At 39.4% G+C, this 23003-nt stretch overlaps 1 protein-coding gene across 1 annotated transcript in view; it reads right to left on the bottom strand.

Moving 5' to 3' along the window:
• LOC132994193 (phospholipid phosphatase-related protein type 5-like) overlaps positions 1–23003 on the bottom strand; it is an 83612-nt gene that overhangs the window by 28392 nt on the left and 32217 nt on the right. The window contains exon 4 of the mRNA XM_061064391.1: positions 14292–14424. Within this exon, the coding sequence (XP_060920374.1) occupies positions 14292–14424 (133 nt within the window). The remainder of the gene's footprint in view (positions 1–14291; positions 14425–23003) is intronic.

Raw genomic sequence — 23003 nt, 5'->3', positions numbered from 1 at the left:
TTTGGTGCCGCAACCTTATTGACGCCATGTGACAGTATTAGAGATAATGGTACCCATGGCAACTATCATTACTTCTCTGTAAAATCAGAGAGCACATTAGTGTTGTATAGTTGTTCTAGTTGGAATGTATATTGTGAGTGCTAATGCTGGCTTCTCTCTAGCTTAGCATTTCCAGCCATCCAAATATTTTGTGTTTTTGTGTTTTTGAGTAACGGAGCTCAGCGTCAGTTCAAGCAGGAAGACTGGTTACATTCTCTCACACATTCATTCAATTTTCTTCATTCAACTTGGTCGCTCCCTCTCTAACACCTCCACCATCTGCCTGCTCTGGTGATCAGCTGAATTTGGGCGTTTACTCTTTAAGTAATAATCCAACCTGATTCTGCCACAAACGCAGCAACTCAAATCCTGCTGCGGTCAAATTTTAAAATCTGTTCTCTCTATTCGCAGTCAGTGTGTCGTTTTAGTGCGATCGCTGCGACCCTCCTCCGCCCCATCAGTCGCCTCCATTCCAGCTCAGCAGAGTTCAGATACAGTCTCAGAAACCCACTCCTCATCACATCCTGCATTCTTCTATCATCCCCACCACCCGTGTCTAGACTCCATCACAGGAGGGTATCCTATCCTGCTGTTGGCCTCACTACCCCTCTGTGTGTATGAAGTCATCATGACAGAGTCTAATTGCCAAAGTCAATGCATATTAATATTTTCCTAAACTGTTAAATAATATTAAACTCTTACTTAAAACTCCTGATTGAAATGACATTGGTCTTCAGTAGTTCCTTCAACTATTCGCTTAGAAAGGCAAATCAAATGACGTTGATGCTAATTGGAACGCTAACCCGAAATGTGCTTCTCAAAAAAGCTATTTAAAATCAAATTCATCTAACTTTGCACCTTGGATGTAATCTATGCAGCTGGATCATTGCACTGAATATATTAAATTGTAGATTTTGGGGGGGGTTCTTTCAAACCTGCAATTTTCTGTTTTTGTATTATGTTCCTTCTGTAATTTAAGTCTAATCATACAACTGTTATTTCCAACCATGTTATCTGAAGAGTGCAGCTCTAGTTGAGTTGGTGAAGGACAAAAATAATCAGATTTTGCATTTTTCTTTTCATTATTTTATGTTGTTGAAATAACTGTTGTATAAAAGCAATATCACGCTCAAGGCCTATGACTAAATCAAAGCTGTGCTGATATGTTTTACCACATACAACATGAATCCCTCTTCTCCAGTAAATATTCAAATGTTCAAAGGTTTTTCTTAATCCACAGTTTCTCACTAGCCGCAGAATCAGATTATGCACACAGTCAGTAGCTAATCTTTTTCCAAAATGTTTTTTTCTCAACTGCAAATTCAATCGAAGCTAAACCCTCTTAGATGAATTAGGCTCTGTTTATTTTTCATCATTGCTCTCCTTTGTAGTGTTGAAGAAAATGTTTTACAGCTGCACCATTGTGAAAACAGCCTTTTACAATTCAGACTCGTCATAAGCTTCGCCAGTGGGCATCATTATAGCAATTAGCCTTCCAATATTGATATGAATGAATCAGCCTCGTTTTCTGCTGCAGCTGCAACATAAGGACACGCAGAGAGGAAGGCCACCAGACAGTCACCATAAAACAATAAATAAAACTATCTTAAGTGATCAGTGTTTAACTATTTATACTTCAGAGTACTAGTGAGGCTTTTATTCCACAATCATCTGTTTAACTGGGACAGTTACAGATATCTAAGTTTAGATCATTAAAAAAAAGTATTGTGGAGTATGACACACACAATTCAGTTGTGTTGAGTTGTTTGAAGCTCCTCATATCTACAGTATCAGATTTTGGATTAAACAGGGCGTTCAATCCAAAGAGTAAAGGTGCGCATTACCTTTTTTTATAAACCATTTCTTCCATTAATCCTTCTTTTATGGAAGGATAACTCTAGATCACTGGAGGAACTCTTTAAAGCCTCTGGAAACCAAAATCTACCATAGGTTTCTATATGTTATTCATGATCTTATGCACATTATATCAACTCTATATATTTGCTCATTTATATTTTTTAGTTTTTATTCAATTTTCCAATTCGTTAATCATGTATTTAATATACATAGTAAAAGTTAAAAGAAATCCCAATATAGTGCATTTTTAATGTTTGGGAGGGATGAGATAAAAGGGCTGAGTTTGGAATAAATGGGTAAATAGAAATGGATATACACATAATGGGGAAAAGCAGGCGGCAAAATAAACTTTGTATTTGATGCCAATACACACAACAGCAGCCATGAATGTTGCAGCATTGAAGAAGGAGCAAAAAGTAAACACTGTGGAGGCTGAGGATTACCGTTTGGAGAGCTAATTTTTAGAACATTTCTAAAGAGTGCTCATGGTGCAGTGCAACCTTGAACGGAGGTCGAACCCAACCAGAGGAATAAAAGAGGGATGTTTCTGTATTGAGTGGATTCAGACTGTCAGAGCAGAGCTGTGCTGCATTCAGCAGCCACCAGAACACTTCAACATCAGCAATACTGCAGTCTCTGGAGACGCTGCACGAACTGACAGAGGAGTGTGACAAACATTATGAAACGTTAATGCTGAGAGGTGGAGAGAGAGAGATTAAGGAAGGGCTTTTCTGCTGTGCTGTTAAGTGTTGATCATGGAGGACAGCTCTTGGTTAAATGAGCTGTGAGTCGACCTGTTGTTCTAGCTAATGCAGTGTGACCCAAGAGAGTATTTTCAACATGGGATTCCAATACATAAATCAAGAATGGAGGGGGCTATGGCATCATCAGTCAGCCTTCAAACTTTAAGAATCTTACACCAAACCTGCACTTTAAAAATCCATATAGCCAGTGTTTGTTTTTACTGGAAAACGTCCAGACGAACCGTCCAAAATTGCTTTTATCCTAAGAGATAACTGTTTCAACTCAAACATATATATATATATATATATATATATATATATATATATATATATATATGTCCATCATATATGCCTGATGAGGGGCCAGTCTGAAGACATGCAGGACTTGATACAGGGTTGCATAGAAATTGTTAAGGCCAAACAAAGTTTGAGAAATTCTACAAATGTTCATTGTGATTAACTAACAGCAGTAAAGGACCATCAATGCACGACTATGCATTTGGAGAAATGCTATCTATTGTCTTTTTTTACATTTGTATTTTGGGTCTTTTTGCCTTTTTTAGATAGGACAGCCGAAGAGAGACAGGAAACGGCGTGAGGAAAGAGTGGTGGATGTCTTGCAGCATATAGGGCCGAGGCCAGACCCGAGCCCACAGTGGCTGCAGTAAGGACCACAGCCTCTGCACATTGGGCATAACTGCTAGTCTATTGGCGCTCCAGCCATCACAACTTTAATAGGACATTTTTAAACTCCTTCCCTTAATCCAATATATATATATATATATTTGAGATTCAAAGTCCTGTGAGGAACTTTCAGTTTGTGTAGATTTTGATGCCCCCTGTGAACAAACCACGACAATTCATCTCTTTGCTGATCTTTTCTTGCACATGTGAAAGTTGTGTTTGTGTAAGTACCAACTGTCAACTCAATGGATCTTTGGAGTTGAAATATTTTGAAAGGCTGTTTCTGCAGTGTGTTGTTGATTGCCTCTTCTGACACCTACCCTGCTGTAGGGTGTCAGGTGTCTAAAATAAACACATAGAAATTACCAATCTTCTACCTGATGGTTAGGCAACAGTTTTAATCTAAGACTGTTTCATTAGCAGCTAAAATCTCCTCACAGGAGCTTTACGTTTAAGAAAGGCCAAAGGAACACAGCTTTCAATCTCGTAAGATATTATTTCCTGAATTGATAAATGTTGGTGGAAGTTGTAAATTGTAAAGCTCAGAATTGTCCAACATAGATGAAACTCCTTTGGAGTGCTGGGGATGACATTACCCTCTTCAAAAATATGCATGGTGCTCCCCCACACTTTTTCTATTTTTACTGGCTTAATGACTCACTCCAAAAATGTCATTACACTCATAACATCCTTCACTGATGTCAGTTGGAACAATGAAGTTCCTCCATTACACCTCCACAAGATGTTAATGCTGGCAGGGTGTGCTTGGTACAGGAAGAAATTACAAGTCTAAGGTCATAAAAATGGGATTATTCACTGATTATTTTATTTTGCACACAGGTACAAATGTCGAGTCTGAAAACTTGGGAATTCATTTTCTGAGGGTGAATTCAGAGGGACTACTCCCTGAAAGAAAACGTGTACACCAAAAGTACTGGTGTACTCTTAAGCTTTGTTAAAGAACAGTGCTTTGTTGTGTCAAATGGTGGCCTCCTTTTTTTTTTGCAGACTCCTCTTCACAATGCCACCAAAATGGGTCTGAGCTTAAACTCCCCAAATATCAAGTTCATTTGGCAAAGTCTTAAAACATATGAAGGTAAAAACACACTGTTGAAGTCAAGTGTGAGAGAGCACCACGACCCTAGGCTGTGTTCTAAATTTAATCTTTCCCAAACGGCACGGCTCTGTGAGTCATTATGCAAACCAACGCCAGGCCTGTATGAAAGCGGAAGGTTTTTGAGCTGCGAGATGGCCAGGCTAAACCGATGTGCTGCTCACCAGCAGATGTAAATTCTGGCAACAAACATGTGCAAGCATACATGCTGATGTGCATGAATACACACTTGGGTGCACACAGAAACAAATACACAGACCCCAAGCATGCACATGGAATATGTCACGTGCAAACACTGGCACACTCTGACTTTAGCAAAGAGAGGCATGAAAAGCACAAAAGAGAGGATCCGTGAGCAGCTAGGCTGAAAGAATTCAGCTTCTGCATGACAGCTTCAGGAAACAGCAGAGCATTATGGGTGAGAGACAGCTTCTCATGATCCTGATGCCACTTTAAACTTCTAGTCAATTACATTTCAAAAAGACATGGGACATTTGACTCCCCTAAACCAAAGAGAAAGATGGCTTGCGCACTGCAGGGCTCCAATGTTCCAGAAATGCATTAAACCAGGGTGATGTTTTCACGCACACCTGCTCTGATCAGACACACATCTGACTCCCCTGAATTTTTTTGACAGCTCTTTTTGTTGATTTTTTTTTTACTTGCATACAAGTTACTTCTCATTTTGATTACTGTGACTCTTTGCACTTTGGTGTTGACTGGTCATCTCTTTGTCACTTACAGCTGCTTCAAAATGCTTCCTGTCAGTTTCAGGATCCAGTTTAAGATTTTTACTCGGGTGGGCTTGCAGCACAATAGCCAATTTGTTGTGAGCTTTTGCACCAATATTCTCCAATCTGAGCACATGGTGACCACACCAGATGCTTTCATGATCCAAAAACCAGGCTTAAAACCAGAGGCTTTTCCGGTGGCCACTCCCAAACAGTCGACCTTGGCAATTCGTATATCCTTGCTTAAGAGACACCTCTGTGCACTGACTGCCTAATAGAGGTTGAGCTTGACATTCAGAAATTTAAATATGATCTGTTTATTGTGTTTTTATTATTTTTAATTGTTTATATTGTTATTTGAAATGTGTTTCTAATATCTTACAAAACAAAGTACTTTTTTGTCACTTTCATGTTGATGGTTTTAACCAGTTTTCCAACATCTTTGACTTGAGACACTCAGCCATAGGCTGTATAAAACATGGACGCAGTCTCAGGGACATCCCCCAATGATTTTTAAAGCAGATTTTGAAGTTCATTCATGGAAGTCACCATATCAGAAATGTTGTCTCATTCTGTTCAGATCCAGGGCTTTTGTAGCTAGCCTTAAGTGGACAAATGAGTACCTGCCCTTGCTTCCTTTGTTCAACACTGGAGGTTGATGCTTGCTCCGAACAGAAAAGTAATATCTAGTCAGGGGTCTTGTCACATGGATATGAACAACAGGACCACAGTCCAGACAGCTGGAGTGTGTCCCTCCCTGTCTGGACCCACAGGGGTTGAACATGGTCTCTACAAAGGGCCCAAACAACAAGACAAGACTCATTTATTCAGGATCATAAAAGCCTTGTAGAAATGGGGTCAGAAGACCAGAACTAAATCAAATTTAAGAGTAGATTGCTTTGGGTGTATTGGCTTAAGATCCCCAATTCACCACTAGACATGTTAACTTTACTTCTGCTAAATTAACAAATTGGATATCGCAGTGGAAAACATTTCTTAGACCTTACTTGTTTGATCATTTTTCACCACCTTCAACAACTGCTAGTTCTATATAGATTGAAGATTGCTTTTCCGAAACATAATCTGAACCATAAGCCTATGATCTCAAAAATATTGGTCCTGTGTCTGTTGATCATTTTGAGTGTTAAAAGCAAGCCCAATGCCTGGGATAGGAGCCAATGTGTTAAACTGCCTGCCTATAAATGAAGTATGAAACTAGCTTTACCAGAATAATAATACTTGTGCATTGATGTGTCTGTATATATTAACAATTATAGACTTTACATGGCATATAGTTAGATTGTCCAGCAGCTTATTATGACCCATATTTATGTATTTAATTTGGCTTTGAACTCCAGTGGCTGTAATATGTAAAGCAGAAGCTTCCAAGGGATGCAAGTTGACAGAGTTTGATATCAGAGGATGCATTGGAATGGTTTAACAAATAAACAAGACTTTATGGAGTAACCCTGTGCGTAAGTCGCCTATGAAACAAAATTCAATGATAACTTCTTTTAGGTTGCTTCTGTAATGTTGTGTACTTACTCACTCTACATATTTAATTCCACTAATGTAAAAAGCATACCCTTTTAAACTCAAACCACAATGTTTTCTCATGCTCTAACAAAGTAGTTTTGGTGCATTAACCAAATCCAACTGCAAAACTTAACTGTATGTTCCATATTTGTCCTGTGTAGACATGTAGGTTTGAGAACAAGTTGCCTTCCATTAGAAAGCTCTAATTTTGGGAAATAGAGCTTTGAATTGTGAAAGATGGTCGACATAAACCAATGTGGTTGAATGGGTTTCAGGACTTACAATTATAAAATAAACATCACAAGGCTCTTTTCTTTACAGAAACAACAACATTCGTTTCATAAGAAATGTATGTACATGATAAATGGTCTTGGGCTTGTATAGCCATTTTGTAGTCTTCTGAATACTCACAGTGCTTTTTACAAATTTAAAATGTCCATTCACATACATTTACACACCGCTGAGACAGAAGCGAGAGAAAAGAGTCTTGCTCAAGGACACATCGGCATATGGCTGCCGGAGCTGGGGATCAAACCCATGACCTTCCGTTTGAGAGACGACTGACTCTACCACTAAGCTTCAGCCACCCGCTAATTTGATTACTTGTATACTTCAAGTATACAAAAGTTCAATCTTTGATGATAGATGTTCTCAATAAATGTAGTACTTAATATATTTGTATATGTACAACTGTTCTACTCTACTGTCCATAAAAACCGGTAATGTGTAAAAAATCCTGTGAGATGCTAACTGTTGCATTACCAATAACAGGCTTAGAAAACAAGCCAAACATCTTCCCTGCATAGTAGCTGAATCCTGACCATCCCATCTTTCCAAAACAGGATTGATGATCATAGAGGGAGCTTAAGATTCCAATGAGACATCAGAGAATCTAGTAAAGTTCTGCGTCTGCTTTATCCGTGTAGGAGCAAAATAATCTGACAGGTTCAAGGGTGGTGAAGTCAATATCAACTGACAGATCTGACTGCCCTATGATGTAGTGACTGACATTGACTGTAATACGTTCCAGTCCGGCTCTGAAGACATCGATGAGTTAGAAAAGTATTGACAAGCTTCATAGAAATATGGCTAAAAATGTAATCTCTTGGAACTGGATTGTATATTAAAAGAAAAATTAAATGTTGTCAGGATTATTAGTATTACTTCCATAGGTCAGGGCTTGGCTTGTGAGAAAAAAAGAATGAACTTGTTGTGAAATGGAAACACAGCGAGCCATCCTTTCAGCTTGTTGTATATGCGACAGGGCCACAGATGTTGTATATTAAACACAGCTGTTGATGTTTATGTCCGACTCCCCAGCTGTTTAGATGTGACGTGTCTTCTTCACTGAGTTTGTCACTCAACTCCCCATATTATGTATTTTTGACATGTAAGAGATGTTATGAAAGAAAGCTTGAAAATTGTGTTGATGGACCTATACCTGCTTTTTTGTAATTTGAAAGAAAAAAAATCCTGTTCTGGGCTGGTTGTACTAAGCACATATACACTGTTTCTACTGAGACAAGCTAATCAACACACAGTGCATTGTTGATAAGCAAGAACATGTTAACAGAGCAGAGACATTGCTGAAGACTGTGAAATGCTCTTTCTACCTAACATACTTTAGTGTGCAAGACTACTAATTTAGTCCACTAACAGAATGTGACAACGTGACAACATGCTTGCTTCTGTTCTTAAGTCAGAGGTCATTTTCTGTCAAATGAGATATAGGTGCAAGGGGGTAAAATTCACAACAATGCTAGCAGGTTACTTTGCCCCAACTGGTGCGGTTAGCTGCAAAACAAAACAACAACAAAACACTGGCCATTGATTGGGCTTGTCTTCTCTGCAGAGGATAGATTTGGTTGAGCAAGACCTTCATATTTGCTGTTTTCAAGACAAACAAAGTTAATTTCAAATATTCACTACAACAACAAAATGCATGTTAAGTCAGGTATATTGGGCCATAGATTGGTCGTGAACTTGAAAAAATATGGGCATGGAGCTGCCTATGAAAGATACTTTTTAACTTATAACTGGCACCAGGATGAATTACAGCTGATTACTGATGTGTACGCTAAACCTGCCTTGCAGCCTCTAGCATCTACTCAACTTTATCTGTTTCCAACACTGCATCACATTCATGAATTTCAGGCAGCTTATATGCAGATGCTGCATGAACGGTGATCACTTTGCCATGTGCTCTCGTGTGGGTGAAATTATGCAGCTCCAGTGTTGCTTTGCCAGCAGGTGCAGTTTGGGCCCTACAGGGGAGGCCAGTCACTGTGGCATTTTCCAGCTCTAAAACCGTTAATGCCCTCTGATCTCGCACACACAAATCCCTACCCATATAAGTCAAATCAACTAAGGAGGCCTTTGGCTCCAAGGCTCGAAGAGAGGCAGGCAAGCAACACTCACAGAGGAAGCCCAGCAGTTCACAGCGACCTGATCACTCAACTCAGCACAGTAGTCTCCACTGGGTTCAATCCTCTGTTCTCTCTCCCTGGGCCAAGAAGTCTGCCAGAAGTAGTTATCAATAGCCATGGATCAAATTCACCATGTAAAATACAGGCAGACACTCTGTATGTAATAGGATTTCCTGATTGTGTATATTAAACAGTGCTTTGTAATTTGGGGATAACTGCCGTAGCTAATGCTGTTGTAAAGTGACACTGACAGCTAACCATGGAACTATTATTTGATGATGCTAAGGAAAAGCAAATGCTGAACCTGTTATGCAGTTTGCTTCACTGAGCCGTAAATGTTTAAAGGGCAGAAGCACTTTTCTCCACCTCTCCCCATAACAATAACAGACAACTACATCCAACTCTAAAATTGCATGCTGTACATTCTCTACGTTTGGAACTGTTTGGGAAAGGCTGTATGCCATCATCAGTCTCCTCCAAAAATCATGTAAAAGATAGTGTATGGTAAAAGCTAAAAGAAATAGATTGATTTTTTAACAGATTGTATATGGCCTCAGCAGCTCAGTGATGTAACCCGGAGGTTGACCATGCAAGGCTTTAAACACAACAAGGACTTTAAACTGTATTCTGAAACTGATGGGGAGCCAGCGTATAGCCATAGGGACAGGTGTGACATTAGACAGATGATTTCGTCATCAGCTTAGCAGCAGCATTTTGCACCACATGTAAGCGTCTCACAGAAGCGACACTAAGACATGTAAACGGAGAATAGCAATAATCAAGCCTTGATGAAACAAAAGCATGTAGAATCATCATCTGAGTTAGGCTATATTTCTTAGATGATAAAAGGAGGAGCGGACCAAACTGTTCACATGCTGGTCCAGAGCCAGACCCATTTGGAGACCTAAACTATGCAGGACAGATTTAAAAGTAGAGAATAAGAAACCAAGACATCTCTGGAACAACATGCTCAGGAGCAGAAATGAGAACCTCTGTTTTATCAGTGTTCAACTGGAGAAAATTAATTGACATCCAAGCATTATGCAGTTCACACAGTCAAGCAAAACAGACAACTTGGAGATATTTAGAGGTTTAAAAGACTTGTACAACTGAAATTCATCTGCATAACAATGATTGGACACATTTTAAAAGTTATTATAAGATGCCCAGGAGGGAGCAGATAAAACAAAAACAACAGAGGGCCCAAAACAGACTCCTGAGGAACACCACAAGATAGGGTTTCTACAAACAAAGCATGTTTACCAACAGTAACTGAGAATGATCCGTCAGATAAATATGAGGAGAACCAGTGTAAGGCTGTTCCAGAGACATCCACCCCTTTCTTGAGCCTCTCAATCAACACACTGTGCTCCACAGTGTCAAAAGCTGCACTGAGATCTTAGAGGACCATAACTGATCATTCTGCAGCATCAGCAGATCATTAGTGACCCTAAGAAGAGCAGTTTCCGTTGAATGGCGCTGGTGGAAACCGGACAGAAATGTATCTAAGATATCATTCTCATCCAAGACAGATGTAAGCTGGTTAGCAACAACTTTTTTTAAGAACTTAGAAGTAAAAGGCAATTTGTAAATATGCCTGTAGTTCTCAGTTTGCAAATCCGCCAAAAGCAGAAAGAAGATGCAACCATGGAAACCACTCGCGGGCTGAGTCTATCCTGCTAACTGTGGATGTTTATTTCTGAGACACCAACAAAGATCCTCTTCCTACGTCCACATCTACCGTGCAGCTCAGAGGAAGAAAGAGGCCCGTGCTGCGTAAATACAACAGTCTTTGAAGGGACAGGAGAAGTTAAGAAGTTACATCTTAAAGGTCCCATATTATGCTTTTTCTGGTTTTATATGCTCTTTAGTGTGTTTTCCAAGTGTCCTGTGCATGTTTAGTCACATCTATGTGCAAAAATTCAAAGTCCGCGGAAACAAGGCTTCTCCTACCTCCTCCTGTTAGCTGTAGAATTAGCCTCATGTAACGCTCGGTTCTAGTCCCCCTCGATAAAAATTTGTCAGTCCGACATCATTGTCAGTGTGAGATTACTGATCTAAGCCCATTGGCTCAATACAGACAATGTATTGTAAAAAGTGAAGGTGCACAATTTAAACAAAGGAAGCGCATGTAAGTTGTGTAAAATAACTCAAATCAAAATCCTGAGTGAAAAAAGTTGATGTTGATGCAGCTCATGTTGAAATTTCCGAGACGCGTCCTGAGCAACTGACCAATAACGACAGAGCAGATCGGCAGACCAATCAGAGCAGACTTGGCCCACGTGGGGTCTAACAGTGTGGGCTCAGCAGAACGTAGCTGACGGACTCAGAGCGGAGAGGGAGCAAGGAGGAGCAGTACATGAAAACAGACACTTTTTTCGGACTTTAGCTATTGTGAACGTACAAAAGTAGGTACATAGATTAAATATACGAACCCCAAAAAGGGCATAATATGGGATCTTTAAAGCAATTCACTTGGAGCGCGGTTGCATTCACATCTCCCACGGACCTGAATCAAGTTCACATGAATCGGAATGTACAGTACTCGAGCACGGGCCTCTTTCATCCTCTGAGCTGCACTGATCAAATGAACTAGACTTTGGGGTCAAGCGTACTCGGATCCGTGCCAAGGTCCCTAGTGTGTAACCACCATTATGTGTTCCTCTTGGAAATTTGCCACAATATGGAATCAATTTGAAAGATTATCGCAAAGCTTTAGCTGATCTTCGGATTAAGCCTCAGCCTCTTCATTTTTTGTCATATTCTTCTCACTAACACCAGAGGAATATAAATATGCAGAAAATGCTAAATAAGGGGAGATATATCATTCTTGTGCGGATGTTCCCCTCCTCCCATGGGGAACTACAACTTCAAGGCAAAAAATAATACTTCTTCTGCTAAGAAAAAACAAATGTCCAAAATATTGAAAAAAATAAATAGAGCGCTCCTTTTTAAATGACTCACAATAAACTTAACAGATGCCACACATGATTTGGTGAGAATTTATGCTTTATGTACAATCTGAGCAGCTGATTTTTGTCAGGGCCATAATAATATTGGTTACAAAGATAGACACAATCCACATGAACTCACAAAATGTCCAGTTTTGACTGACTTGGTTGTTTTAATTGCTCACTTTTGTTTCCATCGATTTAAGGCCCTTAAATGTGGCAACTGAGGAAATTTAGTTCTCCATCTTGTTTGTATTTGTGCTAAAGTATAAAGTGACTGAATGTGTCTTTTTGCAAATGTTTCCCCTTCTAAAGACTGTTGAAACACAATGATATAAAGGAATCCACGCAGCTGAATGTGTTTATCCTCCTTCCTTGATTTCCTTAAAGATAAGTCATCACACAATGCTCTTTGTAACTGACATCAATTAACACTTAGACTTAAGCCTTATTCAGATCACTGTACCAGAGCATAATACATGATAACCAATTCCTATGAGTCTCTTCGGGATGAAAGGAGCTTTAGCCTGGAATGAGATGCCTGTTAACATTAACGAGCAGCGTGAATGGCATGGAGTATGTGTAAATGTGAGGGTAAAGCTGGGGCACCGAATGGATTACCCCCTTAGGGATCTAGGTAATAATCCTCTTCTGCCGTCTTATCTCCTGCTCTCACTTAAGCATGGGAGAGGACGGGGCAAGGCCAATGCTGAGCTGCAATGTTTACGTTTGGCAGACTTAAGAGACAGTGAGTGGGTGTCTGTGAGTGCATCTCAGGGGATTCTGTTGCTTTGTGATTTGTAAGAATGCACGGATAATTGTGATCTTTTTGTATCTTAACTGTATGTGCCTGTTGTATCTGCACAAAGTCAACTCTTGTGTGTGCATGTAAGAATTTTTTTTTTTTTTAATTCAGAAATATTCACTGTTTGCATCACCTTCTGACACTTATTAGTGTATCCATGGGCATCTGTAAGGAGAATGTCTGCTGAACTGGCATCTCTGTGTAGCTAAATGTACTCTGATGAGATGATGTTATATTATGATTTTCCTGTAAGAGGAAAAAAAACAATACAGCTAAAGGAATTCTAAAGATATTCAATCAAACGTGCATATTGTCCCTCATCAAAGACAACTTGAATCTTATCTTAAACCTCTCTTGTAATTGTATCTATAAGTTGTCTTCTTATGTGTCTGTTTTACTTTATTTAATCATGCCCTTCACTGGACAAACTTGAAAAGATGTACTAGTTGAGAAACCATTATTGGGCATGTCTCTGATGCAAAATCATCTATGCAGAAATTAAGCAGCGCAAATCAATGCTGCTAGTTTAAAGTCGTAGTCAGGTGCATTTCCATTGCAGATTGTAAACACAGCATTCAAACTGGGCCCATCCTCCTGGGCTCATAACCCATGCAGAAGCGCACCCCAAGTCACTGCCGGACTGTAAGCTACCACACGCTAGCACAAGCTTACTGCCGGTCCAACAGAGTCAGGACAACTGCTCGTTCGCAGGTGAAACACAGCGTTCACCCTGGTATTGGAACAAGTTTTATCTGCTCACAGTTTTCAACTCACTGTGATTATATTTTCTCTTCTTTGCGGCTACATCCACATCTGTCATATTCACCGGTTTGAAACAAGTCCAGTCGCTGAATTGCATCCACTTCTAAACTCACCTGTTCGCTGTCATTGGCTGGGGGAAACACACCAGCTCCCCGCCCAGAAATGCCCAGAGTCAACCAAAACAACACAAAAGCATGAAAATCCAAGCAGAGAACCGGGTCTCTGCAGACACAGCCGTCGCCACACATGTATGGAGGCACAGTTAGTGATTATTGGGTGACTTTACTTTTCTTTAAATCTATATTTTATTTGTCTTAAAATAAATATAGCAGCTAAGATAAAGCATTTCATGTGTAATTTGTATGGTATTTGCTTATATATTTGAGGACATAAAAATAATTGTAAAAAGTAACATTGCTGTACCTCCTTGCTGCTCAAACAAAAAAGTTGACACAAATGCCGAAGACAATGCTTAACATCTTTTTGCAATTGTGAGCAGTCAATTCTATCCAACACTATTTAGGCTTTGGGAAGATTGTAATTCCCCATTCAGAGAAGTTAAGTTTGTTTAACGTAATTTTCAGCAACAAAAAAAATCGGTAAGAAAAATAGAGTAAAAAAAGAAAAATAGCCTGAGACTTACCAAGGAAGCGAAAGGTCCTGCGCACCAGCGGGTTGAGGTAACAGCAGTCTCCAGTGGCCACTGTCTTCTCTGAGCGGTCAAACTCTTTGGACGTGTACTGGACCAGGAACAGAACAGTCTCTGTGATTGTGATCTAAGAGAAGGAAAGATTAAAAAAGATTTCAAAAATGCTGAGTAAGGGTTTATTGGTTCGTCAAAGTTGCAATTGCTGGCAGTGTCATTTTCTCACACTCCATCATAGAGCCCAGAGTTTATTTGTTTACTCACTGGGCTCCATCTGTACTGACAAAGCTGTGGAATACACAAGAACATATGTGAGAGAGGAAACGGGCTGCTCTGTTCACTGCTTCAGTGCAAATTCACCGCTCTGTGAATGACGGAGCAGAAGTCTTTTTGTATGCAAATATGGACAATCCTTTTTCAATCTTTAAATGGGATTCTATCCACATATCACCCCCTTGGTGATTTATTGATGTAGACTGATAGAAGCAGAACAAATCATCACTGAGTGTCAGAGGTTGATTTTAAGCGTAAGCTTTGTTGCATTATCCTGGTGTTAAATAATTTTCAAGACTGATAATAATACAAATATATATATTTTTTCCCAGGAAATATTTCATATCCCAAACAAATCAAAATCAAAGAATTGGACTATATGGAATCATAACTCTTAAATAGAACACACATTAATATAATAACAATCCATAAAGGATGATCGTATAATGTATTCTGTTATTCATGAAAAAATCTGCTTCTGAGAAATATTAGGGGAAAATATAAACTAACAGGGTTTTACATGTAAGTGTTTCGCCTCGGGCAAGCCATATTTTCTTTCCATTTGAGCCCTTTGTCTCCTTGCTCTCGTGTTCTGATGTGTTTTCTTTCAATTGTCTAATCCCACATGCAGATGCAAACTATGCCTAAGTGTATCTGACTACGTTCTGATTTTGTCTCTGTGACTCTCAGTTCAAACCTCATTGGTTAAGTTAATAAATAGATTAGAAAACACACACACAGAGTTTGATTTTTTAATTATTTTTAAAACAACAAACAAGAAACAGTTTATTAAAAGGTCGATTTAGATTTTTTTAATCTTATTCGTTTTGTTCCAGTTACTTAAATGACTCGCTTTCTTTAGATGGATTGATCCATATTTAGTGGGTATACGGAGCAACACGGTTTTGTACTGGAGCCAAATGAACTCCAGTGTGTTTATGTCATAAAGGATCGTGTCACACTTTGTAAGAGCTCAAAACTCATTAAAGTTTGCCAATGATAAAATACAAGAAACTATCAGTAAAGTTTTCCTTTACAGACATTTAGCTTTTTTTGATAATCAAACTGTGAATAAAAATGTCACAAATTTCCTGATGTGTCGGTGCAAACATTCCATTCATAATTAAATAGAAAGTAGAGTAGAGTTATCAGGCAAACATAAACATATGATGTATCTAAACATTTGGTTAAATAATGATGGCCTTTCTCTTAGAGTAAGGGTCTATTGTAACTACTTAATTTCATCCATTCCCCTTTAATATTTCTCTAACCTGAACGTCATGGGAAACACTGATCTCACCTGAATGTGCTTAAGGATTAATATCCAAATAAGATTTAAAGTGTCATCTGGTATCTGGTATTTGTGTTTATCTGGGTTTCCAAAATCAGTGCAGTGTCAATTTGTAACAGCTGCTGCATTTGACTGCCAACAGCTTCACAGCTTGCCAACCACAACACACCTGCTACTGTTCTCCATCCAACTGCAGCAACCAGCAACCTCAGACATATTGACAACCACCAGGACATTTACTGCAATGCCACTTAGTTTGAGGCTTACCGCTACTCATTTTGGAAGTCTAGAAAAGGCCACCAAGCCTTTCTTACCAGGGTAAATACCTTTTATATTTACATACTGCAGCCTCCCCAGGATAATACGTATATACAACTGAATGATGGATAAATAAAACCTGGTCTTGTAAAACACTGCTTCTGAAAAGAAAAGACATTACAATGAGTCTTTGAAGTCTTGAAGGATATTTAATGTGTAAACACAGTTCCACTGAATTGTAGTCAAACATCCCCAAGTTCTGTGGTTCCATCCATATCTCCTATACAGTTGTCATGTTGAAATGTCCTCAGGAACCATGCTAAACCCATAATTGATTGTCGTGTCAGCACTCTGCACATGTGTGTGTGTGTGTGTGTGTGTGTTTGGCAAATATTAAATGGACTTGAGCTTGAATTTTTGTAGTCTTCAGACAACTCAAAGTGCTTTTTACATCGCTTGTCACATTCACCGCTTCACAGCACATTCACACATTGATGGCAGAGGCTGCTACGTAGAGTGTCCGTATTAATTTTTGGCAAATTTAATTCATGCATATTCACACGCAGCTGGCACAGCAGCAACAATAATTTGATTGAGTGTTTTGTCCAAGGACACATCGACATGTGACTGGTTGAGAGACGCCAGACTCTACCATTGATCCACAGCCGCCCCCCACTGAGCCACAGCCGCCCCACTTCATGTCATTTAGCGCTTCATGCCATTCAGGACTTGGAAGAATGAGAATACTTGAATGGATGCTGTACTATCATCCATGTACAGTCTCACATTTTGTGATACATTATCATTTTGTATCAGATTTGTTTTTGCTCTCCCTTCTGACTGGTGGTGCAACTGTGTCGGAGAGAAACATTTTAGTAATCTGCATTATGATTGAATATTTTTTAACACATACATTACAACTTTAGTAAAAAAAATTAAAAAAAAACGAAAAAAAAAAAAAGATCATCATGCTTTAAGTTGAAGTACCTCATTATAAAAAAACACAAGTAATGAGTACTTATACAATACGTAGCTAAATTAAGATGTGACTTAGGTCTGACTTTCAGTTTGAATTAGTAGATCCAGCATCTACTCCCTAACTGAAACATGCATGCAGGAAGAGTTATTTAATAGCAGTGAATTATTAGAACCACCATGGTTAATTCAGTAATACATGACATGCTAAGTGGCACTATCTTAAAAAAGAAAGGCGCGTTGGGCTAGAATATCATTTTGAGTTGCCAATGGAAACCTGTGATGTGTGTGCATCGGTGTGTTGAGCTCGGCGGAGCAGTGAGAGGTGTGCTTTTAGTCGTCAAATTGGGGATATGGTGGATTAACCCAACCTTGGAAATAAAGGGCTGGACAGTATCTTTGCAACACATGGAGGGTGTTGATAACCCGTGTGCAGTTGTGTCAGCAGGCCTTTCCCTAACAACTTCAGTAACAAACCCTTACAGGACATTTGTGCTGTGATAGAGGTGCAATGGCCGGTCTACATGGGCTGGGTAGGGGCTGCTGGCTAAAGGTCATTGTGTTCTCAGTAAGCTAGCATGACCAGAGGCCAGAAAATGGAAATGATAAACACAATAATGGCTGCTTGTCTCTTTAGGATTTGCCCCATGCCCCCATGTCTCCTGAGCCCAGTGTTGTGCTTTCAGCACTTGGCTGATTTCACACTCAGTGCACTGAGGAATTAATCTTTCATTTGCAGGTACACCCCACCGGGATTTGTACCAACAACCTCCCGACCTTGCCCAGTCTGAATGTTTCTACCTGGCTGAAGCTTCAGATGCATGGAGCCCTGTCAGTGGATAACTCACAGTGCACCAGAGCATGTCTGCATCTGTGCACATGTGCCAGCAAGTGTGTGTGATGTTGTACGTAGGTCCCAAAGCCCAGAGCTGAAAACCCACAGAGCTCAGGCATTGCCACAGTGATTTATTCAGGTTGACTGGTGAAGTGGGCAGACAAGGTAGAGAAAAACTTGGAAAAAACTTGAGAAAACAAACTTTTTTTTGTGTTCTCCAGAATTGTAATGCTTTTAGAAAACATCAGTCTCTGCAACACATTGTCTTCTGTATTTTGACACTGTTTAGATTATTTACAAAAAAGTATTAGAGCCAGTTTCCATTTCTTATGGTGGTCTTATGTAATATTCTTGTAACTTGAGATCCTGGGTTTTTGATTTTCGTGAGCTGTAAGCCGTAACCATTGAGATAAAAAAATATATATATTTGATTTTATGTCTAATGAATCTAGGATAAACTTCATGAAAGTTTCACTTTATTAATTCAATTAGGAAAGAAAATAAATTTTTCATGATATTCTAATAATAGCTGTACCTTATTCTTATCATAGTTCATATACTGTAAACCAGACCCACAGCAACAAAATATTTCTCATTAAAATTCCTAACTGAAAGGCACAGTTAGACAAATCTAAGCTCTTGATCTGGCACCCCAAAAGTATAATTTAGCAGATTTTGTGCCCAGCACAACCCCTGAGAAAATGGTCTGAATATCTTATTCATTATTCAGAAATCAAACACACAATGCAAAATGTATTAGCCATGCTGATCAAGCCTACAACCTGATAAATAGTTTTATTTCTCTGTTTGTTTTTGGTGCAAAGCAGAGCAAAAGCAAGTGCAACCAGCTGATGAAAAACTTGTTCTCAGTGTGTGCTATCCTTAAGCCATCTGTTATCATAAAGAATCTTGGGCCCTGAAATAACAACTCAGCAATTTTGTATCTATTAAGACCTTGCTCCATACCTCAAGGGTTTGGATATCTAGGAGAAGCTAGCAAAAACGGAGAGAATCGGCACAAACACTTCCTATTGCTATTTTGCTGGAACTGTGCTGTGTGGCCCGCCGTGAGATACTTTACTGCATGTTAACAGAGCAGAAGTTGTGAACATCCCTTTAAGTGGATGACAAACTTCCTGGAAAAGAAGGAGGCAACAGGTAGGGCTTGGGAAAATTGTGTCACGCATTCAGAGCTTCCCATGGTGTTCTCTCACATTGCTATTCTCCTGTCATGAAAACTCCTGAAGTTTGCAGACACATCCGTCATTAGCTTCTCCATAGTTCAAAACTTTTCTTTTGCCCTTTTTGAAGGGACAGCATTTTGTGGAAAAAATGTTTTTATTTTCCCATATTTTTAAACAATCAATTGCTATGAGCTTAGAAAACAGCTTTGTGTAAAGAACATTTTGTACTGTGTCAAGGTCACCAGAATTTGAGGTTGTGGAATCCTTGTTCTGGTTTCTGTCTCCAGCACTTTCTACTTCGTGCAAACGTACTCAAAAATGACAAGTCTCTTCATTCTGCGTTCCTTTACTTCAGCATCAACAATGGAATCATCGCTGCAGGGTTAAATGTTGTAGGCAAATCACTTATTAAAATAAAAACTCAAAAGTATTTATTTATCAGCCATGAACAAATCCAGGGCCCTGACCAGATCACAAGATGCTAAGAGCTAGTCATGCACTCCAGCCTAAGGGTAAGGGATACCTTCTTGGGTTTCTGCCAATTTTCCACACATTTCATGGGAGAAAAGCAAAGTTGATGATACAACAGCAAAAAAATTTTTTTTCCTCATCTCCTTGTGATCTCTCAGTTCAAATAAAGCTTATTTGCTGACCTTCTAACTAAAAGCACATAGAACCTTTCAGGTGAAAAATAATGTGAAACAAGTACAGGAGGCTGTGCTTCATTAAGAACTCAGAAGCCCAGATTATTTGAGCATATAAGAGAAAACAACAAAATGTGTCTCAGTTACTAAAGGGAGGTCTAATATAGGTAAAGATGTCTGTCTTTTTAGTTTTTTTGTAATGTATTCCATGATCACATTTGCTTTAACTGCAACCTACAGTCCCTTTTCTTGCAGCAGACAGCCTATTTATTGTCAGAACAGATCTATTCCTGTATTCTGTTCTTCCATTTATAGAAAGATGTCTGTGGGCCAAAGTCGGCATTCTATGATAAGAAAAGGAAATGTCAAATGACAATTGTGGGAACAGACAAATAGGCTTCCCTCCTATTTGAGAAAGCTTTCTCGACTGCTGACACAAACCCCTGTATACAAAGAACATAAAGACAACATTGTGTTAACATTTCATTCTTATACTTGATGTTTTTGTTCTCGCTGACAAAAATAGTTTCTCTCTAGCCTTTTGAAGCCCCATCCACCCACCCACTCATCCATCCATCCATCCACCCACCCATCCATCCATCCACCCATCCACCCATCCATCCATCCACCCATCCACCCATCCATCCATCCACCCATCCACCCATCCATCCATCCACCCATCCACCCATCCATCCACCCATCCATACATCCATCCATCCATCCATCCATCCATCCATCCACCCATCCATCCATCCATCCATCCATCCACCCATCCATCCACCCATCCATCCATCCATCCATCCACCCATCCATCATCCATCATCCATCCATCCATCCACCCATCCATCCATCCATCCACCCAAGGTAAACATTGCTTCACTTGTAGGAAAAGGACCAATAATGGAACTTTAGTATACATTGCAAACAGCACAAGAAATGTACAACTTAGATGCCTTTACCTGTACTGTCTGGGGAAAAAATCCCACTCTTAGATCCCAGAAGGAAAACAATCTTTTCAGGTGTTCTTTTGCTATGTCAAAGTAGCTATGAGCAGTTCCTTGTTTGCAATATAGGTGGAGGTAGTGAATGTTTATATAAAATTATTGGTGACACTGATATTTCATGATATTAGTTAAAAACCTGCTGTTTCTAAATAGCTGAAAAATCATAAATCTACAAAAAAATATTTTTTTTAAAAGACTGTATGCCATCACTACCGCCGCTTACATAACCACATCATTAAAAAAACATCGGTGCTTGTTTGTACTTTAGTTTAAACAGTTTTTTAAGCCCTCTGTGCCACTTATGGCTGAACCGCTCACAAGCTTTCTATAAATAATAGCAGCACCAGACAACAAAAACCCTGATTCACTTCGTTCTCGGCGGAAATATTCTGCCAAACTGAACAGTAATAGAACGCAGTCTGTCAGAGGAAATGCAACAGACAATATTGAAGTCTTTGTTTTGCCATCACTTCTTCTGATATTAGACACTACCATTTTTAGCATTCATGCACTTTCAAGAGTTAATGAGGAACGACTTTGACAGTGTGTTCAAACTGAAAACAGCCCTGGATTTAAAAAAAGGATTATTGGCTTTGTGTTGCTCCAGGCGCAGATGGTTAACCAGAAACCAGAATTCTCCTGAGATAATTCAGGGTATGAGGAAGAATTTATTGCTCTTGAAAGGTACAATTTCAGTGTCATTTCATTAAAAATCATGAAAGTGATCTATTGTACAAAGTGGCTTGCTGGTGTGGTGTAACAGATAAGCCTTTGTTTTATTTTCTGTAGCTTGGAAGACGACTTCAACAACTAAGAAGACTGCGATTTATATTTATGGATAATGTGTATCTGAGTAAGGACTTCCACCTGCTCTGGAGAGGTCTACATTTTTAGCTATGGCTTCTCTCACCCTTTAGAGGGTGACCTGTTATCTTCAATTTACACCAGCCTGACTTATTTTTGTCTTGATAGTTGATTGATAAGTTCACTAAACTAATAGCTGGCTAGTATAAAGATGTTCCCAGTAACAAGCTTTAAGTTGAATGAGTTCCCCCTGGAAAGCACATCAGGAAAGTGACATGTAGTTCCACTCGCTTGGAGGTATGTTTAATAATACTGTAGAATCTTTTGTTGGTGGATCAAAGTAGGCTAATTCTTTGTCTTTAGTTGTCAGAGGATCTTAGAAAGCCTCTTTGTAGCTTCTCATGATTGAGCTTTGGCTTTGATTTCCCACACAGAGGATTACAAGTTGAGGTAGCTTTTTGAAAAAGGGGTCAACATTGGATCATCTGATAAACTGGCTAAACATAGATTAGACAAAAATATGACATGCTTCTTAACCTGCAACTGCACCCTGTCTAAATGGATTGCCTGGAGATCATGAGTTTTCTTGGTGTGGTTTTAAAAAGGTGGCATGCAGTTCAAACTGTGTTAGAAATCACAGGCAGAAAAATGTTCTTAGTGTGAAAGGGATGAAACACACTGGTGATCAAATACGTATTGACAAACCTGTCATCCCTGACATCAACTGAATTTTAATGCCTTCTCCTTAGCTGCAAATGCATCCCCTTGTGTTTTGAAAGACACATAGAGTCATTAGTTCCAGTAATTTGGCTTCTGTCTGATTGTAATTAATACGTCAAATAGATTGATGTGCATTGTGCAAGTAGGAGGGACCCATCTTAATCGAAATACCTGGCAGGGAGCTGAAAATGTGATTTAGCTATGGTTTACATACAGATACAGTCCTGACTTTGGGTCCATGTGGCGCTCATGGTATTAACAGCTGATCCACAGTTACATGATAAATATCTCTGAGTCTCTTCAGCATCTTATCAGTGCAATGAAAATATGTTGCCATATGATGATGCTACACCACCCATCACCAAGCAAAAATACTGGCCAGCAAACAGCCTATCATCTCTCAGCAGCAAGACAAATGCTTTAAAAATTAAATATCAGACATAGAATACGGCTTTATCTGTCCGTTGAAGTGATTGATTTTAACAACCTTATATGTTAAACCAGTGTCTGTAATACAGCCCGTACTGCCTCATCCCTTCACTCTACAACAACTTCAGCTGCAGATTCCCCTCCTACATGTCTTCCACTACATAGCAATCACAGCAGCTACACCCCCCTCCCCCCCAACTGCCCTGTCCTTCACCGCGGGTATAGCTTGAAAGCCTGCACCGTTGAAAGGCAACCCAGAAGATGTCTACAAGACAGCACAAAGGAGGAGAAA

Source organism: Labrus mixtus, chromosome 19 (genome assembly GCF_963584025.1).
Source record: "Labrus mixtus chromosome 19, fLabMix1.1, whole genome shotgun sequence".
Taxonomy (NCBI): domain Eukaryota; kingdom Metazoa; phylum Chordata; class Actinopteri; order Labriformes; family Labridae; genus Labrus; species Labrus mixtus.
This window is presented reverse-complemented; position numbering and strand designations above follow the sequence as displayed.